At 39.5% G+C, this 21241-nt stretch overlaps 1 protein-coding gene across 1 annotated transcript; it reads left to right on the forward strand.

The window, feature by feature from the left end:
- Positions 1–969: 969 nt before the first annotated feature.
- On the forward strand, positions 970–21011 carry gpm6aa (glycoprotein M6Aa). Its single transcript, XM_074674620.1, has 7 exons — positions 970–1304; positions 14106–14298; positions 14474–14630; positions 16564–16717; positions 17225–17301; positions 17876–17941; positions 19016–21011. The coding sequence occupies exons 1-7, from the start codon at positions 1268–1270 to the stop codon at positions 19166–19168; spliced, it is 837 nt and encodes a 278-aa protein (XP_074530721.1). The 5' UTR covers positions 970–1267; the 3' UTR covers positions 19169–21011.
- Positions 21012–21241: the final 230 nt, after the last annotated feature.

A 21241-nucleotide genomic window follows, 5' to 3' on the forward strand; every position in this document is an offset into this window, starting at 1 on the left:
CTGCTTTTACCCATCATTTTAAGAAATCCTGACAAGCCTTTAATTCTCCACCGCAGAAGAAGCTTAACACTCCCACAGGGAACATTAAAGTTTCATCTGATCCACCTGTCTGATCGAACCTCCATTCATCCATCTGTCTGCTCCTCAGGTCATTTATAAAGGCCATTCATCCCACAGTGGCTTCATGTGTGGGATAATCTTATAACTATATGTGTAAGCATGTCCTCCCTCCATTCAATTTCCTGTCTCCTTTATGTGAAGTATGTGGTTTAGCCTTGAATTTTCCTTTTAATGCTATGCATTAATTGTTGCTGTTATAGACTTTGTACCATCTTCCCTGGTCAGATAAAAGTAGAGACAGTGAAGAATATGAATCATGACCATCAAATGAATCCCTGAAAGTAAAATCTTGACCTGTAGAAAGAATCTTTTTTTTTTAATTGCAAATCTTTAAAATAAAAAATGCATACAGCTTTTTTATGCTGTATATCTGCACATGATGTGTGTTTTTATGTTAGAAATCCAGTGACACCTCCTTGGCGATCGCATAATTGAATCTGTATGACTAACAAGATTAGGAGAATCCCATTTTGAAATCAGATGTCCCCCCGATCCCCCTCCCTTATTTAAGAGGAGGTTGAGTTAATGCAGTAGAGTCGGTGCAGGGAAGGGGGGGCTGGCGGGCTTTACCATTCTGTGTGAGACGAAGGGGTGTTAAGGGTGGGTCTAGGAAGGAACTGTGACCCATATTTATAAACACTACTGTCTAAGTGTGAGAAATAAGATGGCTTTAATTCACCGCTCAGTCCCTTCTTCATCTATTAAAGTGTTTTGATTATACATTCTTCAAACTTGAGCAATTTGATCTGCAGCTTCCCCATCATACATGCACTTTCCTGCCTAGAACAGAGACCACCCTCTGCTCCATCCAGCCCCCCTACCCACCTCCTCATCCTCCTCCCATCCCTCCTCCTCCTCCTCCTTCTCCACCAGGGACCAAGGAGGTTTTCAGCACTAGCCACGGCAGCTCGCAATGGACAGCACCACAAAGACTCAGTGATCCCTTCCATCGCCGCCGGACGCTTGACAGAAATCACAGCTGACAGGCAATCTCAGCGCTCAGTAGGGGCATCTAGAGAAAGCGGAAAAGCGAGAAAGAGGGGAAGACAAGTGCAAGTGCTCTGTGGACTACCCATTTAAATTTAGCAGGTGTTAAACCTACAACCCAAAAAGGCTTTCTTTGCGTGTCTCAAACAGAACCAGCACAATGGAAGAAGACATGGACGAGGGGCAGACCCAGAAAGGTAAAAAAAAAAATAAAAAAAACACAAGCAGACAGAAAAGGAATGCATTGCATGTTTTGGTAGATATCCTTAAGTAAACCTGGCATGGGTGTTTTGTCAGTGTGAGTGGTGCCTCTGCAGAGACAATCCCCCAAATGTTAGCCCTTCCCTTTCTGAATAACAGAGCAGCTGTTTGTGGTAATTCCTTTGTCCATTGAGTGTCAGCACTCCACTGAAGGGTGCACGTCTGTATGAGCTGTTTGGGGTAGTTTGAGGGGTGTGAACTGCCTCAGTGAGGGATGCACCGCCTTTGTTCAAGGCTTTCATGCTTGTCGTGATGTCTGAGAGAGAAACACAGAGAATGAAGAACCAAACCAAGACTGTACACTTATTAATCCGGCAGCTTTCAGGTTCTGCTCTTTGTGTAACTAACAGCCAGACGGTGTTTCTTGCACCAGTTCTTTGCAGCCTTCACTGTGAATTTGATGCAGGAGCAGGGTTTCTTTCGTTCACTTAAGAGGGTCAGTGTTTGCTTTGTTCAGAGTGGTATTGCTATTTTTATTTCACACACCCACCACATTTTCCCTGCATGAATGATTCAGTGTATGGTAGAGACCCACAAAAGAAGCAGGGAGAGAATGTTGGATACAAGTGGACTACAGCATTCAGAATAAAGCTGCATCTTCTCAAGCAGTCTGTGAATAAGGCATGGTTAAAGGGTGAGAGTCATGTTATTGTCATGGGTGCAGAACACACCTTTGTCCCGCTCCATGTTGGTCTTACATCATTTGACAAGCATGGCTCCGTATGTTTGTGTTTCCTCTCTCTGCAACTTGACGCTCCTCACAGGCACACACATGAGCTGAAGCAGTTGCCATGGTGCTCTTGTACTCATTATCTATCTCTCTTCACCCACTCCTGCTGATGACATTTCAGCAACACAAGAATAGTTCACAGGGTTTGAAATGATGTAGGAGGAAGATAGAGAGAGACAGAGAAGGAAGAAGATGGAATGGGTTAGACAAGAAAGTGAAGGGATGCAAGCTAGAGAGAGTGCAAGAAAGAGACAGTGAGAGGTTATGATAGAGTGATAGAGTACAAAGCAGACAGACATATTCACACTCTGAAGGGATTTGGTTCTATTCTTTCTTTAATTAAAGGGGTTTGCAGCTGCTAATTGCTGCAGGATCCTCTATGCAAGCTCTGTTCCCATGGCGCTGTGTAATGTTTGACATATGCAGCAACAGTCTCACAGATACAGACGTAATACTACTTAGCCGCCATTACTAGGTGTGTACCCTGGCATTTCTGTTCAGAAAGCAAAATCTGTCAGCCTTGGCTACTAGCACAAATGTTCAGCCAACTGAAAGAAGCAGCCATGCAAACTGTGCATGCATTTCTGTATGTCATGCCCATTTATTTGGGTCAACTAAGGCTTGTGTACTTTTGTACAGAAAGTGCTCAGAGTACTGTAACCTTTCCTTTCCAAAAGATTAAAAACATTCAACAAAGGCCTTGAAACAAACTTGGGGAGCTGAGAATGTAAGATAGGTTTGCTTTATATGCAAATGATGTAACCATCTCCCCTAATACTTCAAAACTTCACCAACAGAAAGGCTTTGAGCGTAAAACTCAAGCAGTGGAGACAGATACAGGTTACTCTCATCCTAGTTAAGTGGAATGGGTAGTATAAACCCAACCTGTTACATCAAGAGGGAGCATTAACTCAGGTACAGCCACCTGAAAAATGAAAAAGGCTCTTAACTCTTTAGCACCTTTAAAAAGGGTGCTTCAAAGAAAACCACTGCCTAGGAGTTGACCCAAAAATGAACATAAAAGGTTTAGTTTCTATTATATAACTTATGTTGAGAAACTTGCAGACATTTTCAGGTTATATTTCCTTTTGTGGCTCACAAAGTTTCAAGAACACCTGTGGTGCTAAAGTTTAACAAATTACTTTAATTAGGCAAGCATAAAGCACGTTCTTAACAAAGTATTTTCAATTTGGATTCAAGCAAAGCTTTCTTATATCTGCTGCTTGGGACCTATTTCAGCCAAAAATAAATTGATGATGTCAAGAAGTAGAAAGGACTTATGATAGAGTTAATCATGGACCAAAATTTCTCATACCATTCAGACAGTAATAACTCAAGTATATTATTTTTGTCAAAATCAAAATGTTGGGTAATGCTAACATTTCACCAACCTCTCTGCCTTTCTGTGAATTAGCAGGCAATTTACAATTTTCTTTTCTGTAATAATCTATACATAGACTTTTTTGGCTATTTAGATTCAGAAACTTGACAGATTATTCTTACATTTTCCTACAACAGCTACAACAACAGCCTAACAGTAGTGAAATAAATATGTTTTCTTAGTGAGCCAATTGAAAAATATCCTTCCCTAAGGGTTAACAAAAGTGTTTATAGTTTCCCATTTATCTAAAGTGAGATCATGACACAACATTCCAGCAGATTTATGGCTAATGAAGCCCATGACACAAAGTGAGATTTAGAAAAAAGCTCACAGGGCTCACTGATCACCTTACCGGGAGTATCTGTCATAAAACGGCTGACTAGCAAACTGTCAGCTCTCGTCCTGGTTATTGAAGAGAACAGATGATAGAAATGACTGCTCAGATGAAGAAAGGGGAACATTAAAGCCGCCCTGTCAGGTTTCATTACATGTCATTGTTATTTAGTGCCTATCATCCTGGAAATATCTGTGATCGTTAGAAAAAACTCATTGCTCATTTTCCAAAAAAAGGTTAAAACCCCTGATAGGAGGCCTTGCTCTACCATCATACAAAATAACTAAGTAAATAATTATAATGACAAACTAATTGCTAGTAATTAACACTTGATTCTTTAGCTTGGATGTCAAGCCAAGGAAAGAGAGATTGCATCTGAATCAAGTCATAGGTTGATGAGAATAAAAAACAACTGACTGCTTCATAAATTGCGAATAAAAAATAATAATAATTTACAATATGATTGTGTATTTTGCATACTCACTCAGCCCAAATCCATACCTCAAACACAAAAGAAGTGTAGATGTCAATGAGTTCACTCAAAGCATGCTAATACCCTTCTGTCTTCCTCTTCTGAAGCAGCAAATCTCAGATTATGAGTCAGATGCACCAGGTGGGCGCTATTCACTTCAGTTGTTGGCCAAAAGTAGCAGTGCAGTGCTATCAGCAACAGAAAGGAAACTAACACCCCACAGTCCAAAAAGCAGGTTCTCTAAATACAAACACTAAGGGGAAATAAGCTCTTTGCTTAGGATTTACAAATGCACTTTTGTTGGTTTACACTCCAAGGAATAAAACAGAAAACATTTTGGAAGTGGCTCATGCGGGTGGAGCTGAATGGAAAAACTGAGAAAGAGACACCTGTTAGCATTTCCTGAGCCAAGACTCTGTCCGGCACAGCTTGTCCTTCTGCTTGATCAGTCCGATCAGGGTACAAGCATGGCAAGATGTCACATGAGGATGATTTAATTGATATTGTGGTCAGTCTGCATGAGCCACAGCCTTGATTTTACCGGACAAGGCACAAAAAGCACAAGATGCACAGAAATAAGACTCAGATAGTTTGAAGTTTGTTGCAGATGTGTATGGTTCACTGAGTTTCATGCGCTTTAAGCTTAAAATGTCACATTTGCATTGGGCTAAGAAACAGTGATTACATAACTTGCTACTTTGGATGTAGGTATATAGAATTTAAAGGACATTCTATGATAAACTTTTTGCGTTTTGGGGTAAAGAACTGATTAGATTTTAACATTACACAGAAATTATTGCCTTGTGGCAGCCATGTAGCAGCATATCCAAGACATTTTTCCTTTTTGTTTTCTGGGTTTGTGTTCTTGCCCTAAAGTGATCTAGTGAGTTTGTGTCCAATGATGGCCTGTATGCTGTTTCCAGAGCTCCACTACTCTGACATAATAGATTCAAATCTGAGTACAGTGTCAGCACTCAGTAAGCGCTGGTCATGCTACAGTACCTAACCCTTCTCTCTCCATGTCTCTGCCTCTCTTGCTCATCGTGCCTCATTCAGCAGCGTGTGAAGGTTTCAAAGGGAAGTCTAATGAGCCTGTTCTCAACCTGCAGAACTGTTCACACTTGTCTTTTTAAATTGATGGTTGCCATGTCATCATTAGCTTAAAGCTCATGCTTCATCTTCCAAGTTAGGGTAGATAAATGCCTCTTTAATGTACACATATAAACATGAGACTGTAACATCGTGCACGCATAGAAATCAGACAGGACTGACAAGTAGAGACACATTGGCAATCATTTCTAATGAGACTTTACCTTTGGGATAAAAAAAAAAAACAACACAAATCAAATATTAAATCTAAAAACACCAATTCAATCATACTTTACCTTCAGAGAAGAGAACACATCTCATGAAGTGAAATAAGAGGTTTGACCTCAAATCAGAGGAAATGAATTCCCTGAGTCAGAAGAGAGGGGCTGACCTTATATCAACTTGTCTTATTTGACAAGAAATAACAGAGTGTGTGATGGATAAGCTGCCACAGGTGACAAATAAGCAGAGTATTCTATGCAACATTTATTATTTTCATAAGCCCTGGCCAAAAATGTGTTCGATTTAAGCTTAGTGTTTGATGTTTACTGGCTTACCTATCAATACACTTTATAACATGGTCTGATCTGATTGTATTATTTTACAAATTCTCATCAAAGTGCTAAGTTTGTATACAAAATATAAAATTAACAGTTTCAACAAAAAAGCACAATTGAAATACAGGTTAACTGCATTTAAACCATGAATCTAGAAGTTAAAACATTATGCATGAAATACAACACATTATCCACTCATTTTCCCTGACATAAGCAATCAAATGTGCTTTTTGTGTGTTCTGAGATTCCCTTCGAGAAATAAATCCTAGAGAAGAAAACTTTAGTGAATGTCAGTTGCAAGAGGGTTTTGGGAAAACATTTGAGCCCATTGTTCTGAAGTCTACCTTACCCCGGCCCAGAAGAAGTCAGGGGAGTTCCACCAATTGTTCTAATGAACTTTGTTGGAGCCGTAAGTGGAGAACTTCAGAGGGTTTTTCTTGTTGTCCTCACAGGAGTGATTCCCCAGTTTAAATTTCTAAACACAAGAGGACGGCTGTTCCTAACACAATGATTCAATCTGAAACATTCTCAAAGGGTTTCTCAGTGCTGATGATTGTTAAATAGCAGTATAATGGTTTTATGGGTCCCTGTTTGAAAACTAAAACTACATGAAATTAAGCAAATATGACAAGCAAGTTTTAACAACTGTATACTGGACTTTCAAAGACTAGCAAAGTTAAAGTGCATCTGATCAAAAAAAAAAAAAGTGGACGGAAGACTTTAGTAAGAGTCTCTTTGAAAACAAGTTAATGCCACTGTACAGTTTGCTGCCACATTTACTGAAGACAGGCTTTGAGGATGTGCTGTTGTTTGGAAAGTTAATCCCCACAAACCATGGGGCTTGTTGCCGCCAATATTGGCAATCAATAAACTCAAGCCCCTTTTCCAATCTGTTAACTAAAACTGAAAGTAGAAGAAACAACCCTCGTGTCCCAAGGTGGCCTGAATGCTCCTCGCCTGAGTATTTGACGTTTGCCCCTCAGTTCCTGGAGTAAACTTGGCTCAGACAAAAGCAACATCTCTCCTCAGCAGTCACGCAGTCGTGCTCAGACTCTTCCATCTCTCCGGGAAAAGAAAGAAAGAAAGAGAGGAAATCAGTGAGCGGCTGAGCTTGTGGACCGAGCTTGTAACGTCCCGTCTCACCCAGAGGGGGTTATCTGAGTAATGTGTCTCATTCACTATTGTCCCACTGAATTTGTTGACATACAGTAAGTGGGTCATGGCTCTGAAGTACCCGGTCTATTCTCAGATTTTGCACTGTGGTTGACATGGCAACCATACTGGTTGATTAAACATGCACGGAGTAGATGGGGGCGTGTGGGAGCTGAAAAAACCTGCTCGCTCCAGGGGAAGAGGGGGGGTGCACATTAAATGTAGGAAAGCAATGAGACTTGTATATGCCCATTACTCTCAGACTGACACAGACACACCATCCCCCCCCCTTTCAGGGTCTCTCCCCCCTCGTCTCTCCCCTATTTCTCCCTCTTTCTCAATCTCCCTCTACCCCGCTCTCTCTAGGACCAGGCTTTCTGCCACCCCACCCCCACATGCAAAACTCCTGTGGTTACAAGGAACTAATAAGGGCTGTTTGGATGTGAAAAAAACGAATCTGATGAGATGCCTTGTGATGTGAGTGAAATCAACAAGCAGCAGACACAAAATTAGATTACCAGTGTCATCTCTTCCAGGCTTTAATTTAAAATCATCCAGTTTTACCTCCAACACAGCAGCTTTTTCATTTTCTGTTTGGCTATAAATGCACAATATGCAGAGCCTGTAACATATCTTTGGTACTTCAAACAGAAGGGCCAGAAAAAGACATTTGATGAGGGAAGCATCAAAGAGATAAAACACTTCATGTAGGCCAGTGTCATCTTTAAGAACATTACTGCTTTAATGAGCTATATTTTGCTGACTGTGTGATTGTCAGCTTCTCTGAAATTCCCTGAAAAGAATTCTTTAGTAATTGAAATTGGCAAAGAGAAAAGCTTTTCCCACAAATGAGATGTCCCAAAAACAATAGTTCAGACAAACATGATTTGTCAGACACGGTACCTCCACTGCTTTAATCAGGCTTCAAACTTGAGAAGGAGTAATAGGAAACAGCTCTGACAACACGACCAACCTTTGGTTTGTGAGATTAATTTATGAGTGAGTCACTACAGCCAGTGGATATCACACACTGCAAAAAAAAAAAAAAAAAAAAAAAAAAAAAGACATCTTATCAGGTGTTTTTGTCTTATTTTAAGTAAAATGTGTCTTGAGCCACATCGAACTTAACAGTCCAGAAAAATGTCTTGTTTCAAGTTGTTTAAAGACAAAAGGGAGGTCTGAATTGCTTGTAAGCAGTAATAAAAATCTGCCAATGTAACAAGAAAAATTTGCTCAAAAATTTACTTGAAACTGGGATAATGTCTTAATACAAGTAACTTTTCTCTTGTTCCATTGGTAGATTTTTTTAACTTGTCACAAGCAATTCAAACCTCATTTTTGTCTTTGAAGAACTTGAAAAAAAGACATTTCTCTGGACTGACCAGGAGAATATAGCTCATTTTAAGTCTAAAAAGATACTTCCTACTGAAAACAAGACAAAAACACTTGATAAGATTTGGCTGCAAGGCTTCAGGGATCCAACTCTCTTTGTACACATCTATGATATTTAAGTTTTAATGAATAGCAAAGTTAAAATCCTTTAGACACTTAAATCATTTAAATCATGTTCAAGCATCTGATCAGAGAGTGTTGACAACTCCCCTCCAATTCTTAAGCAGGGGGCTATTCTCATTTGGCCGTCCCATTTTTGCATCACAAATACATGGTTCATATTTGACTGGGTTCATATTTGTGACTGCTTTACTGGAATACTATTGTTCTCGTTTTTTGGGGGGAGGCTTTTCTTGTTTTTATTGGATAGGGCAGGGAATGTGGAGTTAAGAGAATAGTGGGGGGCATGAAGCAGGTATCCATGTCTGGGAGTCAAACCAACAACCAGCATAAGCTCCACTTAGTTCTATCTCATTTTTATCTAGTTTTTGTTGCTCTACACTGTTTTTATCTTGCTGTTGCCATAAATACTGTAAAAACGTTAAGTTAAGAATTTTTTTACATAGATAAAGTTGATTATACACTGTTGCCTACAAAGTTAGAATAAAGTATTTTTGACCTTCTCTCATGAAATTATTGTGACAATGTGATTTATTTTTTCAGATTCACTGTATATTTTTTTTTCTAATCTTATTTATCGATCCATAAAAAATTGAACCAAAATTAAGCTTTGCAAATCATTTTATCAGAAGAAGTAGAGAATATTTTATTCTGACTTTATGGGTGCCAGTGTAGTTTATTACTAAAAGAGGCAAAATAGTCTTAATAAAAAAAATGTGAATCCTTGGTTATTTGTGTGCAGCAGCAGATAAAAGACTACCAAAGGTGCCTGAGGAGACAAAATAAGTTTACTACTATAGTTGAAAGACATTTTGGAGAAATAAACTGACAAGATTCTGCTGACAGATCCAGGAGGGTCTACTAATTTAACCTATGAGCTGCTGAAAACAAGTCAAAATCATGAAATTCAAGTGTCAGAGAACAAACTCTTATCAAGTGGAAAATGATCTTGCAAAATATATATTTTTACTTGCAATTGGAAATAATAACCAACAATGGTCAACAAGTTCTGTCTTGATGACCCTGTCTGTGTAGCGGACTCCCCAGTCATGTTTCCTTTGAATGACGTCTTATAGCTCTCAGCATTTAAAGGTAACCTCATCCCTCATATGAGTGCTGACTGGACCAGTAAGTCTAAGTGTGTGAGTGTGTTTGTGTCCCTTTTGCCTGTCCAATATGACACTGACAGATGGAGGAGAAGTAGGAGGTGGGAGGGGGGGGTCATCCTTTCCCTTTGTATTAGGGAGACGCCTTCTGTTGAATCGACTGCAGTGTTTGGGGTCATGTCGGGCTTTTTTTTTTTTTTTTTTTGTAGATGAATAAAACTAGAACCCCATCATTTACTGAAATCTCTCTTTGTTCATGATTCATAAGACTAATCCTTGTGTTACAGTATTGTTAAATTTTGCAAGTGAGATAAATTTAGTAAAGAAAGTTGAATGGTTATCTGCTATGTTATTTCTCTTAGAGACATAAAGAAACTTGAGACATTTAAACTTTACTTTTACTTCAAAATAATGCTACAACTCAAACTAATGAGCTGTCATTGCTTTAGGGATATCCTCCTGGCATAAAAAATGTGAAAAGAGTAAGGCAAGTTACCTGCAACAAGATGAAGATATGATCCCCACCCCCGTCTGACAAAAGTGTAGTATTCTAATGGCTCCTGATATTACCTTAACAGATTTTTAAGTGACAAAAGGTTTTATCAGAATAACCTAACTTCCCAAAGTCAGCACAGGAGATTTTGAGGATCACATTAGGTATCCTATTGTGTGGGGAGAATGTGGGGCACACTGGATTGGCACGGTGAACTTAACCAGTCAGCACTCTGAAGCAGATAATACAAAGAATTTCATGAGATAAATTTCAGAAATGAGAGACCAAATTGATGTTTAAATGACACAAGTGTTCACATAATGTGTCCTGTGAAAGAAAGAAATATTCCTGCGACAATGGATGTACCATGTTGCTAAGCAGCTAACAACAATGAGCTTGACAGCCACCCTGTTCACTCTTAAGTCATGTTTGACAGTGAGGGAATTTGTGAGGCTGAGAAACGAGTGTGAACTCTTTTATGCAATTGTTTGGAACAAGCCAAAGACAATTTTCATAAATATCTGTTCATCTTATGAGTAAAGCTGTAAACTTACACAATCTCAGCTACCAGAATAGATTTTTGTTCGTGACTGCTTAGGCAATACAAACCACAGTGCATGAATAACTGTATTCATCATTTCTTATTAAAACCAGCTTAAGCAAAGTCATTTAAGCCAGTTTCCCAACTTGACTTCCTGCTGGTCTGTACTTCAGAAGACAAGCGGTACTACACCTGTGAGCAAAGATCAATCAGGCAGGAGACCTTTCATTTTCATTCCAGGTAATGTTGGACTAAGCAAAAAGCATGAATAATGAATGCCAAAGGCTTGTGCTCTGCTGTACTGTGCCGCTTCTAAATTATGGATCAAGCATCCAGTAGCTCTTCGAGTCAGTTTCACACCACCACTTTCCATTTTTCACCAGCTCCATCTGCGAGTCAGTTAAGATCAATGAGGAGTTATAGAGAGGAAATGAGAGGATGTGCTGGAATGGGATGAGGCTTAGAAATGCAATCCATAAAGCAATCCAAGCAAAGTCCAGTCATAGTCCACAGCTACCCTAAAAAAAAGATCAAACTCGACAGAGATTTAGCTATGTGTGTGTTTCCCATCCTCTCTATCCAAATTTTTTTTTTTTAATTTTGACAAAAATATATATTTCAGCAGCAGTTTTAAACAGACTCTTGCCCTTTCCTGATTCAGCCCTCTTTACTAAGTGGACTTCCTCCCTCCAGAAAATTAAAAGCGCACAATCAATAAAACATCACTCCTGTTACAACCACTCACTAATGCTCCCTTTATTCCCTGTAACTTCCTCCCTAACTGTTTCCATGGAAACAACACTTTCTCTCAGTCAAGGCACATCAACTTTATGCTTATTTTTATTTATTTATTTAATTTTTTGGTAGCTCGCAATGCATTATAATGAAAAGCACCTGCTGGCTATGTTATTTTGCTCTGTAATAAGCAGCTGTGACATCAGAATATTGATTTGTTGGGTAAATGTGTTTAAGTTGACAGCTAGATGCAGACCTCAGCTGATTCAGCCTGTGTGCAGAAATGTGAATAATGAAGAGGGAATAAACCTTGATAAAAGCTTGGATATAAATGATTCATTTCACTCTTCGTTACCCCTACTGGGTCAGGCCAACACCAACTAAGTTTCACCAGTGAGCCTGGAAGCAGAAGTGCAGAAGTATCTTGAATGAAAAACAGTTTGTGCTAATTAAGGAATTAACAACTGCTTCAGTTTCAGGTGATTACAACATAAAATACAAAAACTAATAGAAGCCACCTTTGCTTTGTAGTCTGTCTTCAGAGTACTCATTAAGACTCTCACCCCTGCTTCAGTGGACTCACTGACCCTGAGTAAGGAGAGTACATTTTACCACTCTCACTCATCCTGTCAGGAACACCATCTCATCACTAAATCCTGTCACTGCCTGCTTCCTGAAATGATAAGGCGACTGGAGATAATGAGATTGCTGAAAGAGCTGATGGCATACACACGTAGTCTTACACATACTGATAAAACTATATTGTTACCATATTATTTAAATCCACCTATAGCCAGAAACTCAAAATATCAAACACAGCTAAAGGATGTCATGTGAAGAGTTTTCAAACAATACCTCACAATTGTGCAAATGAGACATAAAATATAATTTAGATGACTTAATTGATCTGAAAGGTCCCTTTCTTTTGCTTCTGACTAAAATAAACCACTCCATCCATTGGTGTTACTAGCAAGATTTACCTTCCATCCCTATCATTCAAAAGGCTGAGCAGATGGGAAATGGGAAGACCCAGTCATTTGAACCCACAGAAAGTTAACAGCTCACACCAATCTGTGTGTGAATTGGTGTGAAACCGCCCAGCAGTGGGTGTCACATGGCCCTGTCAGTACCTGATGGTCTAAAAGATACCAAAGGTGAGGTGTTTGTTGGATTTGATACCCCTTTCCTAGGTAATCTCTCTCTCCCCTGGGCTGGACAGTGGGCGTATTGGGTAAATACCAAAGCACAGACAGTACAGGAATGTCAAGAGACAGCTACCAGTTGATGCCTTGAATGTCTAAATTCTATCTAAATTATTGCTTGTGTTGTACGTCGCTTTGGACAAAAGAGTCTGCTAAATGAAAATGTAGAACTGTAGATCAGTTTCCTTTAAATGATTAGCTCCCTGTTCCATTAAACCTTTTGTTTAAATATCAATTAGAGCATAAATTGTGCCTTTATTAGAGATATGCTAAGATAAGATATGCTCTTCATGTTACTTTGTACAGAAGATTAAAACAGAGACAGCAGAAACTGGAAGATCAAGTCTCTAAAATTTCTGAAAGCTGCACTTCAACCAGACTTAAAAAGCTACACAGGATGAAGAGATTCCTCGAACAAAAGCATGCAGTTCCTGGATAGAAACAAGATATCAAGAAGGAGTTCTTTGGTGTAATGCTGGATTATTTTGTTGAGGGTGCTGATAATTTAGGCAAGTCTGGATGAGGGTCTGTGCTGCACCGTGCATCTAAGCGTACAGCACAGCCCAGCAGGCAGACCAGCTACTTGGTATTCCACTCAGGTTTGGATCAGAGTCAGAAGCAGAGAGTTGAGGAAATGTGCGAGATGGAGGAGGGGATAGTTGTTCCGGCTCCTGCTTATTAATGTAGGTGAAGACAGGAAGATAACCATAAAAAAGATGGTGCTAACAACATCCTTGATGAACAATAACAGAATCTTTTATCATTCCCACAACAGACAATGAAATCCCATGGTGCGATTGCAGGGTCTCTTTACAGAAAGAGGACGGCAAAGTGAGTGCTGATCAAAGAAATAATGTGCCATGATAGTGCTTGTGGAGACGGATGAGAAGAATTTTTATTTCACTGAAGATGGAGTTAGATTGAACTATTTACATTCCTACTGATCTGGAAGCACATTTTTTATGACCTCTTCTTTGTCATCAATAATTGGTTGAGGATTGTCTGAGCTTTGAGACGAATATGTTGGTGTAATAAAAATATTGAGATGTACCTAAAGACCTCACAGAGCCTGGGCTTTTTCTGTTTTAGTGTTGTCCTCAGAGATGTGAGATGAAATAGCCCAAAAGACACTGCTACACTCATGAATCCAAATGATGCAGACTCAGCAATGAGCGCAATCTGTGCAACGGTAGATTGGGTTTGGAGTTGAGCAGTGATTAGTCACCTTAGGGGCCTCTGGGAACAGCGGGCAAAGAGGAATGGGGTTAAGGGTCAGGATTAGTATGTAAAGCTCAGGCAGAGTTTTTGGTCCTGAATAAAACATCAGAGTTCTTTATGAACTGACATGGCAAAACAGCTGTACAAAACAGGAACATGAGGAAAAATGTGTGACAAGCTTTGACTCTTCTTTTATTTTTCTCTCTGTCTTACAGGATGCCTTGAATGCTGCATCAAATGCCTGGGTGGAATCCCATACCCATCTCTCATAGCAACTATCTTGCTGTATGCTGGCGTGGCTCTGTTCTGCGGCTGCGGACATGAGGCCCTGTCTGGTACCGTCACCATCCTCCAGAACTATTTTGAGGTGGTGCGGAGCCCTGTGGATGCACTTGATGTCTTTACCATGTAAGCAGAAACAGACCATGCTGGACTTAAGCATTAACTAGTCAGAGATATATTACTGACATTGAAGATAATTTGAAAACCTACAAAATGATTCTTTTCTTATCTGCAATAATCAAAAGACTGAATGGAGTAAAATTATCCTGATGTTTTAAATTATTCTGCTTTTCTTTTCTAGGATTGACATCATCAAGTACGTGATCTATGGTATTGCTTCAGCTTTCTTTGTCTATGGCATCCTACTGATGGTGGAGGGCTTCTTCACCAGTGGCGCCATCAAAGACCTGTATGGAGACTTCAAGATCACCACCTGCGGACGCTGTGTCAGCGCTTGGGTAAGACTATCTTTTATGCACATGTGAACTTGAGCTTAGATTTCAGGTTTCATTTACAGGCAATGTCTAACATAAATCTATGTTACTACCCCATTGGGAGTAAATCCTAATTAAAAGAAACCAGATCAAAATCTTAAACACTGTCATTAAAAATGCTATGATCCTATTAGCTATCCATGTGTGTGCCTGCAATGCTAACAAGCCGCGCACGTTTGCCATAGACTTTCATTTAAACAGACTTTCATTGTAAGTCAGCCACATGAACTGGAAACTGACACCATCCTCAGCCAAAACTGTGGTGTTGCATGTTCTGTAATGTGACTAATGCACATGCACATGCAAACTGCAAGTCAAGTGTTTTTGTCTTATTTCAAGTAAAAATGGTCTTGTTATACTTGATATGACCCATATTTAACTTATTGGTCCAGAAAAATGTCTTGTGTTAAGTTATGTAAGGGTAAAAATGAGGTCTGAATTGCTTGTAACAAGTAAAAAAATCTGCCGATAGCAAAAGAAAAATTTGCTCGAAATTTTGCTAAAACTAGAATAATGTCTTAATACGAGTAAGTTTTCTCGTGTTCCATTGGCAGATTATTATATTTTTTACTCGTTATGAGCAATTCAGAGCTCATTTTTGTCTGTAAATAACTTAAAATTAGACATTGTTTGGACTGCTCAGGTGAATGTGCCTCATATTAAGTCTGAAAAGACACTTTCTACTGAAAATAAGACAAAAACACACGATAAAATTTAAGTTTTTTACAGTGCACAAACTTCAGTTGTAATAATCAAAAACACACAGTCCTTGTAATCACCGTTCATCACTGCAAAATCCAGGCTTCCATTGCTGCTCTATTTTCACTTGGTATCCTGGCAGTTGGTATCCTAGCAGAAACGTTAGGTTGTTCCTAAAAGGGTTATCCTCAAATGTTGAGCGGCTGAAGGTTTCTGTGAGTGTCACTTTCATTTGAGCAGCTCTGATCTACTCTTTGTGCCCATATATATTTTGATTTTCTGACAGAAATCATTGCAAGGACTGATACATTTCACAACCTTGGTGTTGGTGTAACTCTCTGGGGATGAAATGATTATGGGATATTGGCAATTCAGATGCACAATGAAAGTCTCATTGAAATTAGCTGAATTAATATGCCATAACAGAAACAAATAAGAAGCAGTCAGACAGGGAGTGAGAGCGCCTGTAGCAACCTTAACAAGATCATCTCTGGGATATTATTGCTAAGCAAATTTGGCGCTCCACTTGGAGGCAAAAGAGATGAGCTATGTAGTGGCACATGTGGTCATCAGGGTCATTCAATTTGAGCATGTCTAATCTTGCCCTCATGGAAATGTGTAAACCAAAATGAGACTAGTTGACAGAAATGGGCGAGAGGTGGCTGGGGGACACCACAAAACCTAAAAAGAGCACAAACTCACACCATGTAATTCATCTGTCTCAATACCCAGTGCCCTCATAAAAATGCCCTGGAACAAACCACAAAACTAAGCCACAGTACCATCAGGGAACAGACCACACCAGTGTAATTAGTGTTAATTTAACTAAAAAATAAAGAAATTTTGCAGAAGTGAATGGAAACCTATTCTTTAAACCCTGTGTCCATGGCGGACTCACTATTGGTGAGATAGACTCTGTAACCACAGTGATTTTCTGGGCAGGATTATATGCATGGTTACAGAAAACCAAAAGCAAAACAACAGGTATGAACTGTGCTGAGCTAGTTCCTTAAAAAAAAAAAAAAAGGCAAACAGAAAGAAATCCAAAGGGAACACACCCCAAAACACATAAATGACTGCTAAAAGAGAAACCTGAAACTGTTACACAATGATCCAAAAAAATCAATTGTATTTCTTCCCCCATGAAGTAAAACTGTCACCACTATATGTGATCTGTGCCTCTCTGGTGTCGTTTCAGTTCATCATGCTGACATACATCTTCATGCTGGCTTGGCTCGGGGTGACTGCTTTTACCTCCCTCCCAGTCTTCATCTATTTCAACATCTGGAACATTTGCCAAAATGCTACCGTGCTGGAGGGGGCCTCACTTTGCCTGGACCCGCGCCAGTATGGTAAGGATGAATGTTCTGTCTCCATTTCTTCACCCCCCCACTGATCAGATCTCACTTTCTCAGACCTCTAGTGCCCCAACACTGCTGCATACACCAACTATCTGTGTTGAAGTGCTGCTTTTATCTACACTTCTTGGAGAGGTTATAGCCCCTGCTTGGTTTCTGTGAATATCTTCTCTCACAATTCTGAGCTTTGAGGTTTTTTCTAATAATGATAACTTTAAGAATGAAGGACAGTATAATAAAAAACCCACTGTTTCTCATGAAATGAGTCTTGTAAGCTCTAATGATCCAGAATAATGTAATGGTGAGACAGGATACGGGTCCATCATGTTAGTAGCTTGTATGGCTGTCTCATTATTGTTAATTAGTGCCACTTCTTTCAGTCCATTAGCCTCCAGCAGATACTAATACTAACAGCCTCTGTGTCAACAAACATTTCTGCTTCCATAACATAAAGGCCTGTACTTTACCAATGTGTGAACACTTCTTCTCTTTTTATTTTAGGTATTTTGCCAATTGCTGAAGCCAAGACGGTGTGTGCTGGATCAGAGAAGTTCTACAAGATGTGTGACTCTAATGAGGTGAGGTGAAAACTGCAGATGACAGGGATGGAGATTGGACCACATCACTATCTTTGCTGTTGAATAAAGTTGAGAAACTTAAGCAAGTTAAAGCTCCTGCAAAGAACTTTCAGTCACAGTGGACTTTTGTGCCCCCTGGTGGACAAAGTGGTGCCACATATTTAACTACACATTTTATCTTGCACATGATTTAATATTGTTTTATGGCAAGGAAAATAATCCCATGATGCTTTGTTTTAACACCCACATGTCGACAGTTCTGTCTACTCTCATAGCTCATATGGAATCATCAGTATTGATTTCAGATGACATAAATTCAATCTGCACTTAACACAAAAGCCATAAATAGGTTGTGATTTTTTTCTGGTATGTACAATATCAACAGAAAATATAAAGTGGAACAAAACAACCAATATCACTTTTCAATATTTATAAAGACAGAGTGAAGCATACTTTTGAGAGGAGAACTTTCAAACAGCCAAAGGCTCGCAAGAAGAGCTTTTATTCTGAGACATCCTTTTAGGTCCAGAGTTTTTAAAACATGCTTTGGTTTGTGTTTGTGTTTTTGCTACAGCTGGACATGACTTTCCACCTGTTCATCTGTGCCCTCGCTGGAGCAGGAGCTGCTGTCATTGCAATGGTGAGAGACTAATCAAATCAATACATGACTCTTGAACACAAGTAACACATTAGAAATAAACCACATTCAAAGCACAAGAAATCTATTTTTGAGGCATGTGTAATGAAGACATCAGTCTTCAAATCTTTGAAGCCACTGCAACATTTGATTCTCTTCACAGTGGATCGACTTCTTCATTCCTGCAGGGTTAGGCGCGCCATGTATGACTGTAGAGATGATAGTTGAGATGAAGAAATAGCTTTGTTGTTGTGGCTTCTTTATAGCCGGTCTATGTTGTGTTTGGCAGCGAGAGAATAGCTGGAGTTGAGGAGAGAAGGCATTTTGGTGCAGTGAAAAAGACAGCGTTTGCTTCCCTCCCTCTCTCAGAGGCGCTAGGCATGTCATGTCGTTGTCATGGAAACAAGCAGACGAAAGGCTGGCTGAATGTTGCAAACATCACTCAGTAAATCGTGAGAAGCCATTTTCTGGGAAATCGAAAGTGTTTCCTTCTCAGGGATGATGCTGCAATTTTAAATGGGCATGTGTGCCTTTTTTTAGCTGACAGCGGTATAAATTTGCCACAACCATTTCACATTGATGCTCAACAAAGTGAGCTGCGTTCAAAGAGCTCAAACGCACGTTAGAAACACATCTGATTAAACCTTTAAATCTGGGAAGAGGAGCATACAAAACAATAGCAGCATTTGTTTGTCGTTAAGAGGGCAGCAGCCTAGAAACAGTTTTTCTGATAAAGAATAAAGAGCTGTATTACAACTTCAGTTATAACAGCACAATACAGCGGTTATACTCTCAGCTGTCATGGTAACGCAGGTGCAGCATTCAGCACTATGCTGCCACCTGGTGGATAATCTGGACTATCCTTCTCCATTTAAAGTCCACTGAAGCAGGAGCTGAAGCAAGAAAATGAATAACAACTTCATAATATACAAAACACAATATAACTAAGGCTTTCATGTGTGATAACTGAGTTGTTCTCACCATCCACTAAAAGCAAAACCACAAAAAGTTTAATTCCAGACTGATAAAAAATGACCCAACATTGCTGCAACCCTCACAACTTCCTCCCTCTCACAGATTCATTACTTGATGGTTCTCTCTGCCAACTGGGCCTACGTGAAGGACGCGTGTCGAATGCAGAAGTACGAGGACATCAAGTCGAAGGAGGAGCAGGAGCTTCACGACATACACTCCACCCGCTCCAAGGAGCGTCTCAACGCTTACACATAAAGCCCAGTGTGAGGCCTGGCCCTGCCACTCCGGCCTCTCTCCCTCTTTCTCTTTTCTGTCTTTCTATCTGTTTCTCTCTACTACCATCCCCTCCCGAGGGGGGGCGGATGGCGCCTAGGGCCCTCGCCACTGCTGATGTCACTGGTGCGTCATATGACAATGTGGTCTGGGGAGGGAAACGCCACACAAGCCTCCTCAGTCACAAACAGCATTTCAAATGAAAAAAAAGCCCCTATACCTCTCTCATGGATGGTGTTATGATTATCATTATGGCAGTTTTATTATTCTTGATACAAGTTGTTTAATGCTGATAGTAGTCTTAGTGTAGTTTGTAGAATAAGACGTAGCAGTAGTATTTTAGCTTTTTTTTATTTTGAATGATTTGCGTTGAATTGTTTAATTTTCTTAAATTTCTATTTGATGCTAAGTGTCATTTTGCTCTAATGCATAATTTATTTTTGCTGATTTCTGAGGAGGTCAACAGGGGTTTCAAAGGGTTTTCAAGCACATCTCTCATGTCGTGTGTCTGGAGATTTCATGTTTAAGAACTGTGTACTGTATGTGAACGGGTGGTGAAAATATTTTAAATATCACAATGCAACCACAAAGCATCGTAAGCCTTTGTCATACTAGTGTTCCCAGGGATTAAAAAACCTCTTCAGATGAAAGTTATGAATCTGTTTTTCTATTAGAAGCTCTACAATAGCAACATGATGATAAAGACCAAATGAGTAAAATCAACAAATATTTGCTAGATGTGCCAAGCCTGTAAAACAGGAAACAATGATTTTGATAGATGTCGAAGAGGGGATTAGACTATCAAAGATTATGGGGTATTTTATGATAACATTGCCAATTTAACGATTTCAGGACTGAAAGTTTCCATTCTCTTTGAATCACAAGCTACAAAGCACATGCAAACAAGCTTTCATAACCCCTTTTTTAATTTCCTAACTTTTTAAATACTGTAACTCCTGTTTTTGCAGAACTCTGCGCTGTATATACTGATATATTAAATCATACATTTATGTTAGGCACTGACATTTACATAAGAAGAGAACACTGTGGGTCAGTCAGTCTCAACCCAAAAGAAACTTGGTAATCAAACGTGTTGGTGTAATGACACTCCTGGGTGGATTTTTCAGATGTGAGAAACGTGTGTGTCACAGTAATGTTGTTCATGATGGTAACCGTATTGCTAACACATCCCCATGCCACGTGACTAAAACAGCGACCTGTCAGTTCATTACCTGGCAAAAGTTTATTTTGTCAGTGTTCCTTAAAGCTAGTTTCATGCACTTATTTGACCATTTCTGTGCTCTTTCTAGATGTAAGCGCGTTGATGTTCAACTCAAAGTTGGATAACTGTACTGTTAGTAAAGACTGTGAATTTAGATGTTTTTCGTGGCATGGACATGCATTAACATAGTCTTATCGACTCAGAAATTACTTTATTTCACCTCTCTCATTTTTACACCTCTGACCATCTCGCTGGATCAACCCTTTGTTTATATGTGCAGTAACCTCCCGCGCTTATCGCGTTACTAAAACTAGACTGTAGTCTTTGAGTTGTGTCTGTTTAGTTTGTGATGAGCTCTCAACCATGTCTTAAAACTAATACCTGTACCAACATTGCTTACTCTGTAATGACCTAAGAAAAAAATGCTTTCAGCTTTCTCCTCGTATTAGTCTTTTGTACTTTCACTACGAATGCTTAGTAGCAGGCTTTAAATTGAATCTGTTTTGTACATCCATGTGCCAACAGCTTGAAGTGGCTTATTTGACCTGTATGATCAAATTTGCTTGCATCAATAAAATTCACTTGTGTACTTGTTAATAAATACTCCACGTCTGGTGTTCATTTTGTGCTGCTATGGATGGGAAGTTATTCAGTGGTGCTTTGTTTTTGCAATCATATAAACCAATATCAAATAGCAGATAAGTTGAATGATATCTGACAGTCAAATAGGATTGCTTGAGACATGAATTACCATTCTTTAAGAGAAGAAGGGATGACATTGCTCATCACAAATCCACTGATGAACTCATTCCACTAGGTGGCTCTCTTTCTCA

The sequence above is a fragment of the Halichoeres trimaculatus genome, unplaced genomic scaffold (genome assembly GCF_033239565.1).
Source record: "Halichoeres trimaculatus isolate MK-OKI-2021-1 unplaced genomic scaffold, fHalTri1.1 fHalTri1_scaffold_7, whole genome shotgun sequence".
In the NCBI taxonomy this organism is placed as follows: domain Eukaryota; kingdom Metazoa; phylum Chordata; class Actinopteri; order Labriformes; family Labridae; genus Halichoeres; species Halichoeres trimaculatus.